Below are 20826 nucleotides of genomic sequence, written 5' to 3'. Positions count from 1 at the left end.
AAATAACAATATAACTATTTGAGGGAAAGAATAGGATTATTAGAAATTGATTTTTATGAATAGGATGCTTGCCAGTAGGGGCAATGGAGCAGTTTTTTTAAGGAAAGAAGCATAACATATTAGTTATTCAGTGAGAATGGATTCTTAGTATTTATGAAAATCTTGTGTTTTACCCTGTCTTACTTGGTGGTATTGCAGTCCTCTGATAATCGATCCTGTAAGTTATTTGATATTTGCTACTTTCCTAATCAATTTCTTTCAGTTTTGATTTCCTCATCATCCTTTGCAGTCTGCTTGTTGCTATTTCTCAGTTTTGACATTCTATTTCTCTCTCTCTCTTTTTTTTTTTTTTTTTTTGAGATGCAGTCTCGCCCTGTCATCCAGGCTGGAGTGCAGTGGCATTAGCAGCAGCCTCCACCTCCAGGGTTCAAGCGTTCTCGGGCCTCAGCCTCCTGAGCAGCTGGGACTACAGGCATGTGCCACCACACCTGGCTAATTTTTGTATTTTTGGTAGAGACAGGGTTTCACCATATTGGCCAGGCTGGTCTCGAACCTTCTGATCCACCCACCTCGGCCTCCCAAAGTGCTGGGATTACAGATGTGAGCCACCCTGCACAGCTGATGTTTAACTTCTTTTAGTTGTGCTTTGCAGTTTTTCTGAGATGGCTCCTTGAGTTTTCTGTATAAAATTTCATGTCTTTGGCTTTATTGTAACTCCTCTGGTATCTAGGTGTCATTTTTTATCATTCTATTATGAATTGAATTAAAGCATATGGCATTATCTCAGAAGTGACTGGCTCTTGTGCATCATTGTCAGTTATATTGTCCTACATGTTGCATTTAGGTAATAAAAAGGAAATCTGCCTTGAAGGTAAAGTTAACATTAATAGAAATCTTTCCATATGTTATTGAAGACTCTTGTTATGAAGTTTAATATGTCATTTATTTAGGCATTACTTAATTCAGTTGTAAATTTTTTCCTTCTGCTTTCTTATCTTAATGAAGCATCATCTGTCATCTGACTCTTTGCTCATAAACCTTCATGTATTCCCTTCTTCTCTCAGAATGCTGCCTAAATTTCTTGTAGTGGTATTTAATGATCTTGCCTGTGTCTACCTTTCTCATTAGTCTCTTCCCTCCCACATAGTTGCTCTGTCAGTACACTCTTAATAGTCTTTTGTCTCTCTTTTTCATTGTTTTTGTTAATATTATATTCTTGTTTACAAGTCTGCACACTAAGTCCTCTTGGGGTGCTGTAGCAAACCCACAGAGAGTCTTCAGGGTATTTCAGAATTTCAAAGGAAACACAGTGACATCTATCAGAAACAGCATGAACCACTAGCTCTAGATATTTCAGTTTTAACATTAGATTACTAGATTCCTTTTTGTGGCATTATGCTCTGCAAAACTGGATCTTTGACGGTCTCTGTGAGAAAAAGCAAATACTCCCCAAAATCAGTGTGAAACAAATGAGGGTGATGTTTACCAGTCTGATTCCAAGGTTTGAGAATTTTGCAGTGCTCAACAGGTAGTAAATTGTCGGGAAATCAACACTTTTGGCTGAAACTAATTATTTAATAAGTGGAATTTCTTTCATCCTAGTGGCACCATGATAAAATTTGTAACAGAGGAAAGAAGGCATGTACTATATGCTGTATGACTTTTTTTTTTTTTTCTGGTTTATAACCATTTGGAAGATCATACCCATCCTTCAAACGGTATCAACCAGTTGATATTGTTACCTGTCTTTGGAGGCCTTTCCTGATCCCCTCCACTACAATTAATCTCTCTCCTGGGTATTTTCTAGTCATATTCTGCTTTTACTATTGCTGTTTAAGTTGAATTTAACTAATTGAAGTATTTATTTGAAGTTACCAATAATGTCTGTGGTTTTCCTATTCCTCCAGATAGGTATAGCTACTTAAATTATAATGAGAATCCTTTCCTCCTTAGTATAAAAGTGATACAGATATGATAATAGGTACCCTGTACTTTACTGAACTACGTGTCCTGTTAGTCAATTTCTAATTCTTACAACCTCCTTAAAAGATAATAGGTTATGTCATCCACATTTTATATTTGAAGAAATTGAGGTTTAGCAGTGTTAGTTTTTCTCACACCCACATAACTCCTAGCCTTTAGCTATTCTAGTTTTTTTTCCTTTAATATTGACTATAGAATTAACTTTTTATATCATCAAAAACCCATTGAGATTTTGGTTAAGATTGCATTGAACTTACGAATCAATTTGGGGAGAATTGGTGTCTTAAGAATATTGAGTTTTTGAATCCATGCCTATAGTATAGCTCTTTGTTTATATAAGTTGTTTATTTTCCTCAGCAATCTTTTGTAGTGTTTTGTGTATATGTCTTGCATATTTTTGGCTAAATGTGTTTCTGCATATTTCAATTTTGGTGGTATTATAAATATTTTCTTAATTTTAATTTTCAACTCTTCCGTGATAATTTATAGAAATACATTAGATTTTTATATATTGATCTTAAGGTCTGAGACCTTGATTAACTCACTTTTAATTCTAGAGCATTTATGTAGATTCCTTATGATTTTATATATATTCCTTATGCATGCACAGGTTGATATCCAGCCATAGCCTCAAGGTTTACTCTGTGGATTTCAGCTCATTCTTCTCTGAAAAATCTTTCTCAGAATTTCTAGTCTCCTGGCTCTCCTTGAACACTTATCTTTGTCCCCTTTTTTCAGTGAGAATTCCAGGCCTTTTCCTCTCTATGATGTGGAACTTGCCTCCTGGCAAAGAGCCTGCAATGATATCAGGACACACCTTGTTTCTTTGCTATCAGAGATCATAGTCCTATCATGCTTGTTATTCAATGTCTGAAAATTCTGTAGGTGTTTCTTTTCCGTTTTCTAGTTTACAGCACAATGAAAACTCTAGACCCTGCTACTCATTCATGGCCAAGGCAGAAGTTAAAGTTTTTAAGGTTACTGTCTATATATGTAAACCAAGGGAGGGTGGGCAATTTATTTTAGATAAAAGAAAGAGCATAATTAGAGGTTATGAGCAAGGTGGAATCTTCTTCCTGGAGAATCTGAAAATGTAGTCGTTGTGAGTTTGTATTAGGAACATCATCATTTTTATGTTTTTATTCCCTAGCAGACATGCATTAAATGTTTGTTGATTAAATATCAAAACAGTAGGGAATAGATTAGTTAGATGTTGGTGAAACATTGTGTTTGAGATGCTTACAGATGTACTAAAATTTTAATAGATATCTTGGCAAATTACTTGTTAATTTTTTCTAAATTAATTTTTAAAAATCTATTTCATTCTCAATTATAACATTTTTACTCACCTAGATTATTAAGTGGTTTGAAGCACTTAACATGGCTTCTTTTTTTTTTTTTAGACTGTAAAAAAAACCTCAGTTTTTAGACTTGTTAAATTCTGGTTTTAGGTTGATTTTTGAGTGGAAATCACTGATCAAATTCAAAGTTCTCACATTTTTTCAGTATCTGAATATCAGAAATAGAATATTAGGCAGTTTTCCATCTTGAAATATTCAATAGTAAAAGGCTAACAAAACTGCTGAATATTTCTGCTATTTATCAATTTTTGCCTTGCACGTCCAAATAATGTTTATTTGTAATGGAAATGTTTTAATTCATTTAAATCTTGATTATGGAGTAGTTAGTAAATCACATTTAAGCCTGAGAGTGACTTGATATAGCCCTTATTTCAGACTGTAGTTTGAATATATAGACTCTCTGATTATAAGTAGGCTAAGTTACACAATAATGATTTTATTTTCACTGAAAAAGCTTCCTGTTATTTCGATGACAAATTATTTAAGTCATCATAGTAAAAGTTGCTGTTGGTTCTGGGTTTTGTTTATTTTGCTACATATAGCAGACAGACATGGTTGATCATTTAATTGTACCTTATAGATAAATAAAAAGTAAATTGTAGAATAACACATAGAAATTCTCTGCTGTTAAATGTATACTTTCACTATTCTTTAAAGGAATTATTTAGCTACAGTGTGTCTCATCTTTTAATTTTGAAAAATTTCTAACTTTCAGAATAGTAAACTGAATTTCTCTATACCCTTTACATTGATAAACCAGTTGTTAACATTTCAACACGTTTGTGTTCTCTCTTTAGATAAATATATGTGCCTATATTTTCCCAAGGAACCATTCTGAAGTATTAATTCCTTATTCAAGAAATTAAGCATTGGTACTTTTTTCCTATGTATGATCAAGATTCCAGATGTAGCGATTATTCTGATAGTGTCCTTGATAGCTGTTTAATTTTATTCTCAGTCCAGGATCTAATGCGAATCACACATTACATGTATAGTCCTATTTCTTTAATATACTTCCCTCCCACCTTTTTGATCAAGGCATTTCCTTCTTTTAAGAGTCCAATTCAGTTGCTTGTAAAATATGCCACATTGTAGACTTATTTGCAGATTTTGGGCAATAATATTACATAAGCAACATTGTGTATTTCCCATTGCATCACATCATAAGGTTTATGGCTTTATTGATAATGCTAATTGATAATGGTTAAGATCGCATCCCTCAGATTTCTTGCTTAGAACCTGTTTCTCTTGCCTCATTCTATGTTTGTATTTTCCTTATCCTATTCAGCAGACCTAGCATTAACTTGATATTCATTTACTCTGTCCTACAATACACACAAAATAGCTTCACCAATAATATAACCAACAATAAACCTACTAAATAAAGTTTGATTTATCTGTTGTTTTTGTTCCTTATAATATATTCCATGAAGATTGTATTGTCATAAGAACATATTGAAAAATTATTTGCTTTATATTTTCTAAGTGCTTATGTTACAATTTGATAGCTTCCTTGATTTTTCATTTCTGTTATATTCAACTCAATAATTTTTCTTCTAATGGAATTTGAAATTCAAATTAAATTTTATTACTTGAAAATGCAAAATTTTAACATGTTTCAGAAGTCAAATTTGTATGTTATGCTGTATCAGAGAACTCTTCTATTCCTATTCCTCTACTCCTTTTCTACTCGCTCTCAGAGAAAAGCATTTTTCATCTCTATTCTTTCTGTGTTTCTTTTTACAAAATTAGCAAACACAAAAATATATATATATTATATATGTTTATAGTATAGTATCTATACTAAAAGAATATACATGGCTGTGTGCAGTGGCTTGCACTTGTAGTTCCAGTTACTCAGAAGACTGAGCTGGAAGGATCTCTTCAACCCAGGAGTTTGAGGCAAGAATATATATATTCTTTGTTTATGTAGTAAAACCCATAACATTAACTTTACCATCTTGTCCATTTTTAAATGTACCATTTAGTATATGCATGTTATTACACAGCCAGTCTCTAGAACTTTTTCTTCTTACAGTGTTGACACTCTATATCCAACTAAACTAATTCTTCGACTTCCCTCCCTCAAGTCCTTAATAACCAACTGTCTACTTTATGTTTCTATGATTTTGACTATTTCAGATACTTTCTATGAATGGAATCATACAATATGTTTCTTTTTGTGATAGACCTTATTTCACTTAGCAAGTGCTTGATGTTCATCTATGTTGTAGCATGTGACAGGATTTCCTTCTTTTGTTTCTTTATCCTTTGTTGATGGACATCTGGGTTGCTTTAACCTCTTCGCTATTACGAATAATGCTGCAATGAACATGGACATGCAAATATCTCTTTGAAATCCTGCTTTGAATTCTTTTGACTGTATACCCAGAAGTGAGGTTACTTGACTATATGTTAATTTAATTTCAGGACCTCCATACTGTTTTTCATAGTGGCTGCACCATGTTACATTTCTGCCAACACTGCATAAGGGTTCATTCACTTCTCCACATTTGCCAGCACTTCTTATTTTCTATATTTTTGACGGTTACCATCCTGATCATATGAAGTGATATCTCATTGTGGTTTTGATTTTCATTTCCCTGATGATTAATGATGTTGAACATCTTTTCATTTGATTATTGGCCATTTACATATCATTTTTGGAGAAATGTCTATTCAAGTCCTTTGCCCATTTTAAGATCACATTATTTGTATTTTTATTGTTCATTTAGAAGTTTGTTATATATTCTAGATATTAACCTTTCATTGAATATATGGTTTGAAAATAAGTTGCCTTTCACTCTGTTAATTGCCTCCTTTGCTATGCAGAAGTAAAGTTTGATGTAGTCACATTTATCTATTTTTGCTTTTGTTGCTTGTGCTTTTGTTGCTGTATTTATGAAATCATTGCTGCATCCAGTGCCCTGAACCTGTGCCCCTGTATTTGAAACTAATATATATGTTATTAAGTTTTATTCTTTTTTTTTTTGGTAAACTTTTTTTTATTGCATTTTAGGTTTTGGGGTACATGTGAAGAACATGCAAGATAGTTGCATAGGTACACACATGGCAGTGTGATTTGCTGCCGTCCTCCCCTTCACCTATATCTGACATTTCTCCCCATGCTGTCTCTCTCCAACTCCCCAACCCCCTGCTGTCCCTCCCCTATTTTCCGCAACAGACCCCAGTGTGTAGTGCTCCCCTCCCTGTGTCCATGTGTTCTCGTTGTTCAACACCCGCCTATGAGTAAGAACATGCGGTATTTCATTTTCTGTTCTTGTGTCAGTTTGCTCAAAATGATGTTCTCCAGGTTCATCCATGTTCCTACAGGGGACACAAACTCATCGTTTTTGATGGCTACATAATATTCCATGGTGTATATGTGCCACATTTTCCCAGTCCAGTCTATCATTGATAGACATTTGGGTTGGTTCCAGGTCTTTGCTATTGTAAACAGTGCTGCAATGAACATTTGTGTGCATGTGTCCTCATAGTAGAACGATTTATAGTCCTTTGGATATATACCCAGTAATGGGATTGTTGGGTCAAATGGGATTTCTATTTCTAGGTCGTTGAGGAATCGCCACACTGTCTTCCACAATGGTGGAACTAATTTACACTCCCACCAACAGTGTAAAAGTATTCCTATTTCTCCACAGCCTCTCCAGCATCTGTTGTCTCCATATTTTTTAATGATCGCCATTCTAACTGTCGTGAGATGGTATCTCAATGTAGTTTTGATTTGCATTTCTCTAACAACCAGTGATAATGAGCATTTTTTCATATGTTTGTTGGCCTCATGTATGTCTTCTTTTGTAAAGTATCTGTTCATATCCTTTGCTCACTTTTCAATGGGCTTCTTTGTTTTTTTCCTGTAAATCTGTTTGAGTTCTTTGTAAATTCTGGATATCAGCCCTTTGTCAGATGGGTAAACTGCAAAAATTTTCTCCCATTCTGTTTGTTGCCGATTCACTCTAATGACTGTTTCTTTTGCTGTGCAGAAGCTGTGGAGTTTGATTAGGTCTCATTTGTCTGTTTTGGCTTTTGTTGCCAATGCTTTTGGTGTTTTGATCATGAAGTCCTTGCCTACTCCTATGTCCTGAATGGTTTTGCTTAGATTTTCTTCTAGGGTTTTTATGGTGTTAGGTCTTATGTTTAAGTCTTTAATCCATCTGGAGCTAATTTTAGTGTAAGGTGTCAGGAAGGGGTCCAGTTTCTGCTTTCTGCATATAGCTAGCCAGTTTTCTCAACAGCATTTATTAAACAGGGAATCCTTTCCCCATTGATTGTTTTTCTCAGGTTTGTCAAAGATTGTATGGTTGTAGATATGTCGTGTTGCCTCCGATGCCTCTGTTCTGTTCCATTGTTCTATATCTCTGTTTTGGTACCAGTACCATGCTGTTTTGATTACTGTAGCCTTGTAGTATAGTTTGAAGTCTGGTAGTGTGATGCCTCCTGCTGTGTTCTTTTTGCTTAGAATTGACTTGGCTATGTGGGCTCTCTTTTGGTTCCATATGAAGTTTAAGGTGGTTTTTTCCAGTTCTGTGAAGAAGGTCATTGGTAGCTTGATGGGGATAGCGTTAAATCTGTAAATTACTTTGGGCAGTATGGCAATTTTTACGATATTGATTCTTTCTAACCATGAACATGGAATGTTTCTCCACCTGTTTGTGTCCTCTTATTTCATTGAGCAGTGCTTTGTAGTACTCCTTGAAGAGGTCCTTTACGTTCCTTATTAGTTGTATTCCTAGGTATTTTATTCTCTTTGTAGCATTGTGAATGGCAGTTCATTCTTGATTTGGCTCTCTTTAAGTCTGTTATTGGTGTATAGGAACGCTTGTGATTTTTGCACATTGATTTTGTATCCTGAGACTTTGCTGAAGTTGCTTATCAGTGTCAGGAGATTTTCGGCTGAGACGATGGGGTCTTCCAAATATACTATCATGTTGTCTGTGAATAGAGACAGTTTGGCTTTCTCCTTTCCTATTTGAATACCCTTTATTTCCTTTTCTTGCCTGATTACTCTGGCTAGAACTTCCAGTACTATACTGAATAGGAGTGGTGAGAGAGGGCATCCTTGTCTAGTGCCGGATTTCAAAGGGAATGCTTCCAGTTTTTGCCCATTCAGTATGATATTGGCTGTTGGTTTGTCATAAATAGCTTTTATTATTTTGAGATATGTTCCATCAATACCGAGTTTATTGAGGGTTTTTAGCATAAAGGGCTGTTGAATTTTGTCAAAGGCCTTCTCTGCATCAATTGAGATAATCATGTGGTTTTTGTCTTTGGTTTTGTTTATGTGGTGAATTTCGTTTATAGACTTGCGTATGTTGAACCAGCCTTGCATCCCCGGGATGAATCCTGCTTGATCATGGTGGATAAGCTTTTCAGTGTGCTGTTGCAATTGGCTTGCCAGTATTTTATTGAAGATTTTTGCACCTATGTTCATCATGGATATTGGCCTGAAGTTTTTGTTTCTTGTTGGGTCTCTGCCGGGTTTTGGTATCAGGATGATGTTGGTCTTGTAAAATGATTTGGGAAGGATTCCCTCTTTTGGGATTATTTGAAATAGTTTCAGAAGGAATGGTGACAGTTCCTCTTTGTGTGTCTGGTAGAACTCGGCTGTGAACCCATCTGGACCTGGTCTTTTTTGTGTGGTAGGCTCGTAATTGCTGCCTCAACTTCAGGTCTTGTTATTGGTCTATTCAGGGTTTCGACTTCTTCCTGGTTTAGGCTTGGGGGGACACAAGTGTCCAGGAATTTATCCATTTCTTCCAGGTTTACTAGTTTATGTGCATAGAGTTGTTTGTAATATTCTCTGATGATGGTTTGAATTTCTGTGGAATCTGTGGTGATTTTCCCTTTATCATTTTTTATTGCATCTATTTGGTTATTCTCTCTTTTCTTTTTTATTAATCCCGCTAGTGGTCTATTTTGTTGATCTTTTTGAAAAACCAGCTTCTGGATTTACTGATTTTTTTGAGGGGTTTTTTGTGTCTCTATCTCCTTCAGTTCTGCTCTGATCTTAGTTATTTCTTGTCTTCTGCTATGTTTTGAGTTTTTTCAGTCTTGCTCCTCTATCTCTTCCAATTTTGACTATAGATGTCAATTTTGGAACTCTCCTTTCTTCTCATGTGGGCAGTTATTGCTATATATTTTCCTCTAGAGACGGCTTTAAATGTGTCCCAGACATTCTGGTATGTTGTATCTTCGTTCTTGTTGGTTTTGAAGAACTTCTTTATTTCTGCTTTCATTTTATTGTTTATCCAGTCAACATTCAAGAGTCAGTTGTTCAGTTTCCATGAAGCTGTGCGGTTCTGAGTTGGTTTCTGAATTCTGAGTTCTAACTTGATTTCACTGTGGTCTGAGAGACTGTTTGTTATGATTTCTATTCTTTTGCATTTGCTGAGGAGTAATTTACTTCCAATTAAATGGTCAATTGTAGAGCAGGTGTGATGTGGTGTTGAGAAGAATGTATATTCTGTGGATTTGGGGTGGAGAGTTCTGTAAATGTCTATCATGTTTACTTGTTCCAGGTCTGAGTTCAAGTCCTATATATCCTTGTTAATTTTCTGTCTGTTTGATCTGTCTAATACTGACAGTGGAGTGTTAAAGTCTCCCACTAGTATTGTGTGGGAGTCTAAGTCTCTTTGTAAATCATTAAGAACTTTCCTTATGTATCTGGGTGCTCCTGAATTTGGGTCCATATATATTTAGGATCATTAGCACTTCTTGTTGTATCGATCCTTTTACCATTATGTAATGTCCTTCTTTGTCTCTTTTGATCTTGTTGCTTTAAAGTCTTTTTTATCAGAGACGAGAATTGCATCTCCTGCTTTTTTTTTTGCTCTCCATTCCTTTATTTTGAGCCTTTGTGTATCCTTGCATGTGAGATGGGTTTCCTGGATATAGCACACTGATGGGTTTTAGCTTTTTATCCAATTTGCCTGCCTGTGTCTTTTGATTGGTGCATTTAGCCCATTTATATTTAGGGTTAATACTGTTATGTGTGAATTTGATACTGTCATTTTGATGCTAGCTGGCTGTTTTGCTTGTTAGTTGATGCAGAAGTTTTATTGTTTTTTAAACAAAGCCTTTGTACCTTTGAGACTTGATTTTTTTAAACTTAACAAAATAACCTGGAAATTAATTTATATAGATGGAGTGTTCCATAGAGCTTTTTTTTGTTTTGTGTTGTTTTATTGGGGTTTTTTAATATTCCATTGTGTAGATATATCATAATCATCTGATCTTCTACGAATGTACTTCTGGTTTGTTTCCAACATTTTGCCATTACAAATAACATCTCAATACTTATATGTGCACTGTTTTATGTTGTGAATGAGTCTCTTAGGACTTAGAAGTGAGATTGCTGGTTATCAGGCTGTTATTATATCTCATTTCTACAGTTTTGTCTTTGTTACTTTTTTTTCCTCCTCATCTTTTTACCTCTTAAATATACATGTATTTCTTTTATATTCCAAATATTTGACAACAGATTTTATCAAAATCTATTTTGATGTCTTTTGATTTGTATGTAGATTATTTGTAGGTTATTTTGCTACCTCTAAGTGTTTGAAACTAAATAGGTGTTAGCTTCAGAATCACTATAGAGTATTAAAACCCATAGGGATTTTAGATAATTATGAAAGGTAAAAAGTTCAAATCTGTGAAATGTATGCATCTTACAAGAAATCCATTGACATTAAAATTTATAATAATTACTTCAAGAAAAAATGAGATATTTGTAATTAGAATTGTAACACTCTCTCTGAATGTTTTAAATAATTTACTAGAAACAAGCATGTTTTACCTTAATTTATGTATGAATTACTACAATAAGTATGACAATCATAACAACAGCCACAGCTAATATATGTTGTTTACTGTGTGCTGAGTACCATGTTCAACATTGCATGTGCATTAATTTACATCATTTCAGTTAATCCTCAGTGATCTTATGAGATGTATTTGTAATTATATATCTACTTTAAACATGAGTGAAATGAGAAATGTTAAGTGACGTGCTCTAGCTCATGCAACTAGTAAGTGGCAGAAGCAAGATTTGAATCCAGACAGTCTTCAGTCAAGATGGATTCTGCTCTTTTTGTGATAATGCTTGACTGCTTATGTTGGGACCCACTATTGTTTTCCTATATCAAGCCCACATTTGTCTTAAGGTCTGTATGATTTTAGCTGCTGATTCCTCAACTACTCTCTGTACTTTATTTCTCTCCTTAAAGCAGTATAAGGTATTACATGGTTGTCATATCAAGTTTTTTTTTTTATCATAAGTGGTAGTATAGAATTGATATTCCTTTCATAACAGCCACAGTTTCTCATAAAGCATTCCTTTCACATCACTATCCATGGCAGAATATTGAACAATGTGTACCATTTTTTTGACCCATTAAATTATTTATGTTCCTGTTTTACAGTGGATGATTCAACAGCCATACAAAGCAGCAACATTTTTTGGATGCATTGGGATAGATAAATTTGGGGAGATCCTGAAGAGAAAAGCTGCTGAAGCCCATGTGGATGCTCATTACTACGAGCAGAATGAGCAGCCAACAGGAACATGTGCTGCATGCATCACTGGTGGCAACAGGTTAGTGTAATTCCAAGGGAAGCACTGTACTAATTGGCTATTTAAACACTTGGTAAGATCTGAATTCCAATGTGAATTTGGAATTTTGACTTTAAAATTTCTTTTAATGTTTGATAAATGTTTCTTCCTTATATCAGTTTTCCTTTGTTGTTTTTAAATTTAAGTTTGTTAAACATGCAGTTGAATTCATGAGGCATAATGGAATAAAAGTTTGGGATTATTTAGTCCAGTCTTTACCTTTTATAATTAGAATCAGAAAAGGATCTTGCTGAATGCCTTGTAGCTAGTTTGTTGCCAAACTTGAATTAGAAACAATGTTCTTTTCAGTATATCTTGAAGTTGGAATATGAGAGAGTGAGTGAGAGAGAGTGAGTGTGTCTGTCTGTCTGTAAGTGTGTGTGGGGGGTTGTGGTTTTTTTTTTTTTTTTGAGACAGAGTCTCGCTCTTTTGCCCAGAGTCTCCCTCTGTTATCAGGCTGGAGTGCAGTGGTGCCTTCTCGGCTCAATACAGCTTCCACCTCCTGGGTTCCAGTGATTCTTCTGCCTCAGCCTCCTGAGTAGCTGGGACTACAGGTGTGCACCACAATGCTCAGCTAATTTTTGTGTTTTTAGTAGAGATGGAGATTTCACCATGTTGGCCAGGATGGTCTCAATCTCATGATCCACCTGCCTCGGCCTCCCAAAGTGCTGGGATTACAGGTGTGAGCCACTACATCCAGCCATGTATTTCACGTACATAAAATACAATATTACATTCAGTTTCATATGACTTAGGTCATCTAAACCATTTCTGGCAAATGGTAATTTATTCATATTAAATAAACTCAGTCATTGGTAATATACCACTAATGAAACAATGAAGTATATTTCTGTATACCCTTACTTATTAGAAAATTATTCTTTATGTGAACTTGAAATATCTCTCTCAGGGCCCTACATGTATTGGTTGTTTGTTCTTTTGTACCCAATGTACTCCTTCAGTGTATTCATGCATTGCTAACATTACCATATCAGCACAGACTTTTTAAAAACAAATTATCTGCCCTAGCTATTATGTTGTTGGAATCATCAAAGATTACCTCTTTTTAGATAGTAATTCACTAGAAATTTTGCATTACTTATAGTTAGAAATATTTAGTCTGTCCTCTTTCATTCCCTGTCTCCTTTTCCCATCCTTTCCTTTCCTTCCTTTTTCCCCTTTTCATCCTCCTATGCTTTCTTCCTCCACTCCACCACTAACTTGCTCCATTTCTTCTGTTTACTTGCTTTATTGTTCACTACTTGACCTCCAGCAGAGGTATATTAAGGAATGGACTATTCTGGATACTGGGGATCAATAAGCCTAGTATTTACTAAATAACTAAAATATAATATTAAAAAATTATTAGGGTAAAAGCCATTTTTAGACCTTTCATTTTTTTTTTTTAATGTGCAGGAGAATTTTATGATTTTAAAGTTTCAATAAATAAAACCACCCAGTGTTCAAACATTGAAATATGGGATTCAGGGAGGAAAAAAAAAGCAAAACAACTAAAAAATGTTGAAACATGCTTGTTTAGACCTTTGTCCTTAGTTTTCTCAAGACCAGCTTTAATCTGCAGGTGGAAAACTTTCCCATTAGTGACAAGTAGGTCAAATTTTCTTCTGACAATCTCTTAGGCTACAGTAAAATTACTAAATTGTTTTGGTATGCTAAATGGCTGTCTTAAAGAACAGTTATGACCAGATGTGGTGGCTCATGCCTGTAATCCCAGCACTTTGGGAGGCCGAGTTGGGTGGATCACCTGAGGGTCAGGAGTTTGAGAACAGCCTGGCCAACATGGCAAAACCCCATCTCTACTAAAAATACAAAATTTAGCCAGGCATGCATCTGTAATTTCAGATACTCTGGAGGCTAAGGCAGGAGAATTGCTTGACGCCAGGAGGCGAGGGCGCAGTGAGCCAAGATCACACCACTGCACTCCAACCTGGGCAACAGAACAAGATTCTGTCTCAAAAAAATAAAGTTATGATAATATTAGATCTTCTAGATGTCAAAGACTTAACTTTTATACTAATTTTATGGTTATAATGATTATATTGTTTAGATGATATGGGAATCAAATATTGGGGAGAAATCTTTAGTATCTAAATCATTATCTAAGTTATAGAACCTAATAGAGTTGGATCAGTTGTTTTGGATAGGACTGGTAACCTTTGCTGCCACTAGCAAAAACTCAGAAATTGGCTGGCCATGGTAGTCACACCTTGTAATCCCAACCCTTTAGGAGACCAAAATAGGCTGATCGCTTGAGCTCAGGAGTTTAAGACCAACACTGGCAACATGGTGAAAGTCCATTTCTACAAAAAATACAAAAATTAGCTGGGGATGGTGGTGTGCACTTGTGGTCCCAGCTGGTTGGGAGGCTCAAGGAAGGATTGCTTGAGCCCAGGAGGTCGAGGCTGCAGTGAACTGGGGTCATACCACCCACTGTACTCCAGTCTGGGCAACAGAGTAAGCCTCTGTCTCTAAAACAAAAAAAAAACAAAACAAAAAATTTCATATAAATAAAAGTGTTTGGGTACTGCAGTATCTTTCTTGATCCAGGTTCTTCCTCTTCAAAGTCAGAATCAAATACATTGGGATAAAAGAATACTAATATTTTTCTGGTTGGGCATAGTGGCTCATGCCTGTAATCCCAGCACTTTAGGAGGCCGAGGTGGGTGGATCATTTGAGGCCAGGAGTTCAAGACCAGCCTGGCCAACATGGCGAAACACCACCTCTACTACAAGTATAAAAAAAAAATCAGACTGGCGTTGTGGTGAGCACTTGTAATCTCAGCAACTTGGGATGCTGAGACAAAAGAATTGCTTGAACCCGGGAGGTAGAGGTTGAAGTGGGTTGAGACCGAGCCATTGCTCTCTAGCCTGGGCAACAAAAATGAAACTGCCTCAAAAAAGAAAAAAGAATACATATTTTTCTTTTGGAGAAACTGTGTAGTTTCCCGTCAAAAAGTAGTTTCATTATCAAAATAGAGTTTAGTATCTGGTACCAGAAGTGTTTGCTTTTATTCAGCAGCCATTTTGTCATAATTTTCCTAAAGTCATAATTACTAAAATATTTTTATAGATTAGATCTAAAATTTCTGAAGTTTGTAACATAGTTATTATGCACATGAATATGTTGATGTATATTACTCTTTCTTTCCTTCATTTGCTTGAGCATAAACAGATGTATCCTTCAGTAGTAAATTGGCAGATAGATGAGTGGAAATACGTTTTGGAAGAGAATCGAGTTTTTTTTTTTTTTAAACAGTGTAATCGAACATATTACCAAAGTCTCAAATGATATATTTTTTTGTAAGCTGTAACTGTTACCATTTAATTAGAAAAAGAAAAATTGGCAAGTAATTTTGTAAATTCTGGAGCAGTATGAGGAAGGAAAGTATTTTTATTAATTTGTTTACAATGTAAATAATTATTGTATTTCTTTTTAATTAAACAACCTAAACTTGTAGTAGGATTTTATTTTTTATTCATTTTCTTTGGAGATGGGTTTTGCCTTTTTACCTAGCCTGGAATGCAGTGGCATGATTGCAGCTAGAAATTCCTGGGCTCAAACAATCTTCCCACCACAGCCTCCTGAATCTTTAGGACTACAAGTGTGCACCACTACCCCCAGCTAATTTTTAAAATTTTTTGTAGAGATGGGTTCTGGCTATACTATCTAGGCTGACCCCAAACTCCTGGCATCAAGCAATCCTCCCACCTTGGCCTCTCAAAGCTGAGATTTCAGCTTTGAGCCACTACACTCAACTCGTAGCAAGATTTTATATGCAACATCCTGCTTAGATATTCCACTTCTAAAACTGGACCAGTCAAGGGACTTTTCAACTATAGAAAACAGTTCTAATTGATTTCAGTCCTTAAAATGTAATGGTTTACAAATTAATTCCTCTTAGTTAATATGGTCTACATTTATAAGTATCTTTGTGAAATTAATTTCATATTTGGCTTTTAAAGCCTTAGACAGCTATAGTATGTTGATATTTATTTTTATACTTTTCTACTGTAAAAATGTTTTTAGTTGCATAGATTTATATCATGAGTTAGTAGCTTTATTTCTTAACTACATTTTGAACCATTAAAGTGTAAAAAGTAGATCCTATTTTACTATCAAAAGGCAACTTTATCCGTTTCTCAAAATACCAGGTGTTGTTTAGAACAAAAAAAATAGATGCCTCAGAAAGTTCTCAAAACAAATTAATATTTATATTTATTTAAAAATCAATAACATCAGTTTTGAAGAATCAATTAAAATGTGAATTTTAAAATTTGCAAAAAAATATTGGTAATTATAGAAATATATGCTAAGTTTGGCTATAATATTATTTGCTTTTTCTTTGATTGTTTTAGGTCCCTCGTAGCTAATCTTGCTGCTGCCAATTGTTATAAAAAGGAAAAACATCTTGATCTGGAGAAAAACTGGATGTTGGTAGAAAAAGCAAGAGTTTGTTATATAGCTGTAAGTACTTGGCTAATTCAAATTTCTGGTAATATTTACATGACGGATTATAGTTGTTGGCTTATATTTATTTTAAAATAATCATCTTTTTTTTAACCCTGCAAATTATTTACCTATCTGAAAGCATATGTTCGATTCACTATTGTGAATATAGAACAGAAATAATTATCATTCAGTGGGTAACATAATTTGTATTATTTATCTTCATGTCTGTCTATTTTTGATATATTATGCATAGATGCTTCCCAACCAAGTAATAAATTCTGTATTAAATTAGTTTTCGAATATATTTTAAAGTAATTCTACAGTTCTACAAATTTACATCTTATATTTGTAGGCAATTTGCATTGTGCAATAAAATATTAGTAGTATAAATATTCACTGCAAACAGTTTGAGCTGATTTGCCTAAAAAACTTAATTGCTATTTATTCCATAGTAATTACCATGACACCTCTTAATTTAATATTTCAGAAACATTGATTGTGACAAATCTTTTAAATCTGGGAATAAGTATAGTGTGTAATTTGAATTATTAAGTCTTCTGACATAAAGATAATTGGTTAAGAATTTATTTCTAAAATAGGACTATACTAAAAATTTTTCTGAATTAATCACCCCATGATTACTTTGTTTTTGTTTAGTATGTGTTAAGTGTGGCTGCTTACAAATAAGTAGATACCTGTGAAAAATTTAAAAGCATCTCCTATGCATGTAATATGTGGTTTTGGTGTAACAGCTGCTGCCATTTCACTACCTGAGCTGTGTGAAACAGCTGGTAAGATGGGTAAAAAATTGATTATCCACTAGGAACATGTTTATTGAAAATATAATTATTTCTTTCAGTTTAATGTTAATGTCTCTCTCCTACAGCATGTTTATGTGCACTGCTCAGTCTTTACAACATTGTTATTGATTCTTCTGGATACCTTTATAACCGTCAAATGAGTGCTTACATTGAGAAGATTATATAATGGAAAGTCATGCTATCTTTTCTGCCAGTATGTGAGAAAAACATTTCAAGAATTAAATATTTTTCCCCCTTTCTTAGTGCTATTTCATTTTATTTCTCCAAATAGGCTCATTTTTGTCCCATTTTTAAAATTTTGGTAATGTATTTTTTGTAGCCTGATACTTCAGGGGAGATTTATATACTATTTCAAACCATCTTACACACTATTTCAAACCATCTTACACTTGACAGTCTGATTTTCAAAAAGCACATGTTTAGAATTTGGCATATGTATATTCATTGACTATGAAATAAGACAGTGTATTCTGATGAAAAAGTGTATTTAACTTGACAATTATAGTCTTCTGTGTTTCAATATATAGTCATTCAATCCTGAATTGTGAGCCAACTTGCCGACAATTCATAGTTGTAATGATTATACAGTGTAACATGTCTAGCCAACTTTGGGTGAATGGAACTTTTATGAAAGTATAGATTCAACTTGCAGACAACTCATAGTTTTAGCATTTATGCATGATATTGCATCTAGCCAAATTTGGGTTAAGTTTTATAGTTGTATTAAATATTTATACTTACGTACAATTTTGTAAGACATAAGGTGATCAGTTTTGGTTAAATTAATAAGGCAACTGGGATTATTTTTGATATTTGGGTGGTATATTCAGCCAGAAGAAATAACAAAATGGATTTCAGTTGATATCTCTGTTACAGATGTTAGCTCATAGCTTCTTTTTCAGCAGTTTTTAAAAAGAATGATCTTTTACATTGCCAGGTAAATCTATACTCTTCTCATAGCTTGGCTTATTCCAAAATAGTTCTGAAAATATTAGACTCATTGGATACCTGGGATGCTGTATATTTTTGGTGAATATTCAACAAATATTTACTTATTAAGAATATAATTCTTATTCATTGAAATCTGTGAACTTCCTTTTGAAATATGATGTTATTTCCACAAAGACACTGCAGGTTTTAAAATCTGTAATTGTCTTTGATTTCAAGAGCATTCAGAAATGAGATGTAGTCTAGTCTAGTTTTTGTGTAGCATATGCTCAAACCACAAATTAAGTAGGCTGCCCTATACTTTCAGGTTCTGTGAGGTCAGCAGTCTCCTTACATTATCATCATAAACCAATGAGGTTTAAGAAGTTAAACTTCTGGGGGCTCTTTAATTGTAAAATGTTTTTGATCTAAGGAAGCAACTCGGTTGATCTAACCAACAAATTTTCATAACTAAAACATCTGTCTGCATCACATAAGCTAAACTAGATCTACATACTCAGCTCTGAATTGTGAGCCAACTTGCCGACAATTCATAGTTGTAATGATTATACAGTATAACACGTCTAGCCAACTTTGGGTGAATGGAACTTTTATGAAAGTATAGATTCAATTTGCAGACAACTCATAGTTTTAGCATTTAGCTTCTTCACACTATTCTCTAAACTAGCATTATTTCATGAACATTAAGAAAATTCCAAACCTTCTTTATTTTCTTCATCATATAATTCATTGAGTAAATTCATACTGGAAACCTTCCTGATTAAAAAGCTGAAATTGAATATGGATACACCAGTATCCCCTCTTGGTTTAAATAAAGTGTCAAGATCTTTTAAATTGTATTTTTTTAATCTTTCATAACAAATGTCTCATTTTATGCCACGTAAAGTCAGTTTTTCCATGTTTAAACTAACTTCTCAGATTCTTAGCAGGTAATTAGGCACTACTAGTTATGGTGACTAACTAATTATGTTTTTGAAAACTTAAGCCTCAGATTCTCTTCACCTTAGAATCAGATTGTGATATATCTGTTTTTTCTCACTTGAGAAATAATATTTCTTGGCCAGGTGTGGTGGTTTATGCCTGTAGTCCCAGTGATTTGGGAGGCCAAAGCTAGTGGATTGCATTTGGCCAGGAGATGGAGTACAGCTTGGGCAACATAGTGAGACTCCATCTGTGCCAAAAAAAAAAATTTTTTTTAAATTAGGTATGTATAGTGGCACTCACCTGTAGATCTAGCCACTTGGGAGGCTGAGGCAGGAGGATTACTTGAGCCCAGGAGTTAGAAGTTACATGGAGCTATAATTGTGCCACTGTACTCTAGCCTAGGTGACAGAGCAAGATCCTGTCTCTAAAAAAAAAAAGAAAGAAAAGGAAAAATAATATTTCTTAAATTATACCTGTAAGACTGTGATATTCAGGAAAGGCTTATGAAAAAGAATAGTAAATTGGAGCCATTAATTTTTCTATACTATGTTTTTCTTTCTTATATATTCTTAATTTTTATTGTTACTTTTGATTTTTTTGTAGGTAAAGTCTTGCTCTTTCCTTCTTATATATTGTTAATTTTTATTTTTAAAATTATATTTCCTTAATATATTCTGAATTTTTATTTTTACTTTTGATTTTTTTGTAGATAAGGTCTTGCTCTATTTCCCAGGCTGGAATGTGGTAATATGATCACATGTCACTGCAGCCTTGAAATTCTGGGCTCAGGCGGTCCTCCTACCTCACCCTCCTGAGTAGCTGGGACTGCAGATGTGAGCCACTACATCTGGCCTGTATTTTCTTTTTAAGGTATATTAATCTGCTATGAAAAATGTAAAAAAATTGAAATGCGACAATGATAACATGAAGGCTAGGTGAAAATCAGCACTGTGTTTCATCTTGAATTTTGGTAGTTACATTTTTACTTTTTTTAAATATAGTTTCAGTGTTTAAACATTTTCCTTTTGTTCTGTAGCTATAACTCTTGTAGTCTTAATTCTATATTTAAATGAGTTAAATGCTTATTATCAATTGCTTTATCACAGTTTTCCCATTCCTTGATTGTTAATTTTCATTATCCCTTGATTGGCTGTATTTTATCATTAAACTTTTTTTTTTTTTTACTGGAAGGACTTAAACTGCCTCCTTTCTTAAGCTTTTATTTACCTCCTTTTGCTTTTGCATAAATGACAACTCGTTTGGTGTAATATTTTTCAAAACAAAGTACTTTGTAGTTATTGCTTCATTGACTGTTTACACTTTTTCTGGGAAATCTAAGCCCAGGTTGATTTTTATTTGGTCTTTATTATTTCCTTTTTTTCCTTCTTTGGGGTTCATTTGTTGTTGTTATGCTCCTTATTCTGCCTCCCACTATCTCTCCTTATTCTTTTAGTTTTTTTCTTAAGGAAGAAGAGTAATTCATTGATTCATCACTTTTTTTTCTACTAAAGGTGCATGCTTAGTGTATACATTTCTGAGGATTAATTTGGCTGCATCACATATATCTTGATATGTCATGTTGTCATTTTCATTCACTTTGAAGTACTTTCTAGTTTCTCTTTTAACTACTTCTTTGAATCATGGGATACTTAGCTGTCTGTTATTTAATTTCTAGATATGAGGACT

General features: G+C 34.1%; 1 protein-coding gene across 7 annotated transcripts in view; it reads left to right on the top strand.

Annotated features, from left to right (window-relative positions):
* ADK (adenosine kinase) overlaps nucleotides 1-20826 on the top strand; it is a 593446-nt gene that overhangs the window by 250080 nt on the left and 322540 nt on the right. For all 7 annotated transcript variants that reach the window (XM_009009683.4, XM_009009682.4, XM_009009681.4 and 4 more), the window contains exons 5-6: nucleotides 11786-11958; nucleotides 16354-16462. In XM_009009683.4, coding sequence (XP_009007931.1) covers nucleotides 11786-11958; nucleotides 16354-16462 — 282 coding nt within the window. The remainder of the gene's footprint in view (nucleotides 1-11785; nucleotides 11959-16353; nucleotides 16463-20826) is intronic.

This window comes from Callithrix jacchus, chromosome 12 (assembly GCF_049354715.1).
Source record: "Callithrix jacchus isolate 240 chromosome 12, calJac240_pri, whole genome shotgun sequence".
In the NCBI taxonomy this organism is placed as follows: domain Eukaryota; kingdom Metazoa; phylum Chordata; class Mammalia; order Primates; family Cebidae; genus Callithrix; species Callithrix jacchus.
This window is presented reverse-complemented; position numbering and strand designations above follow the sequence as displayed.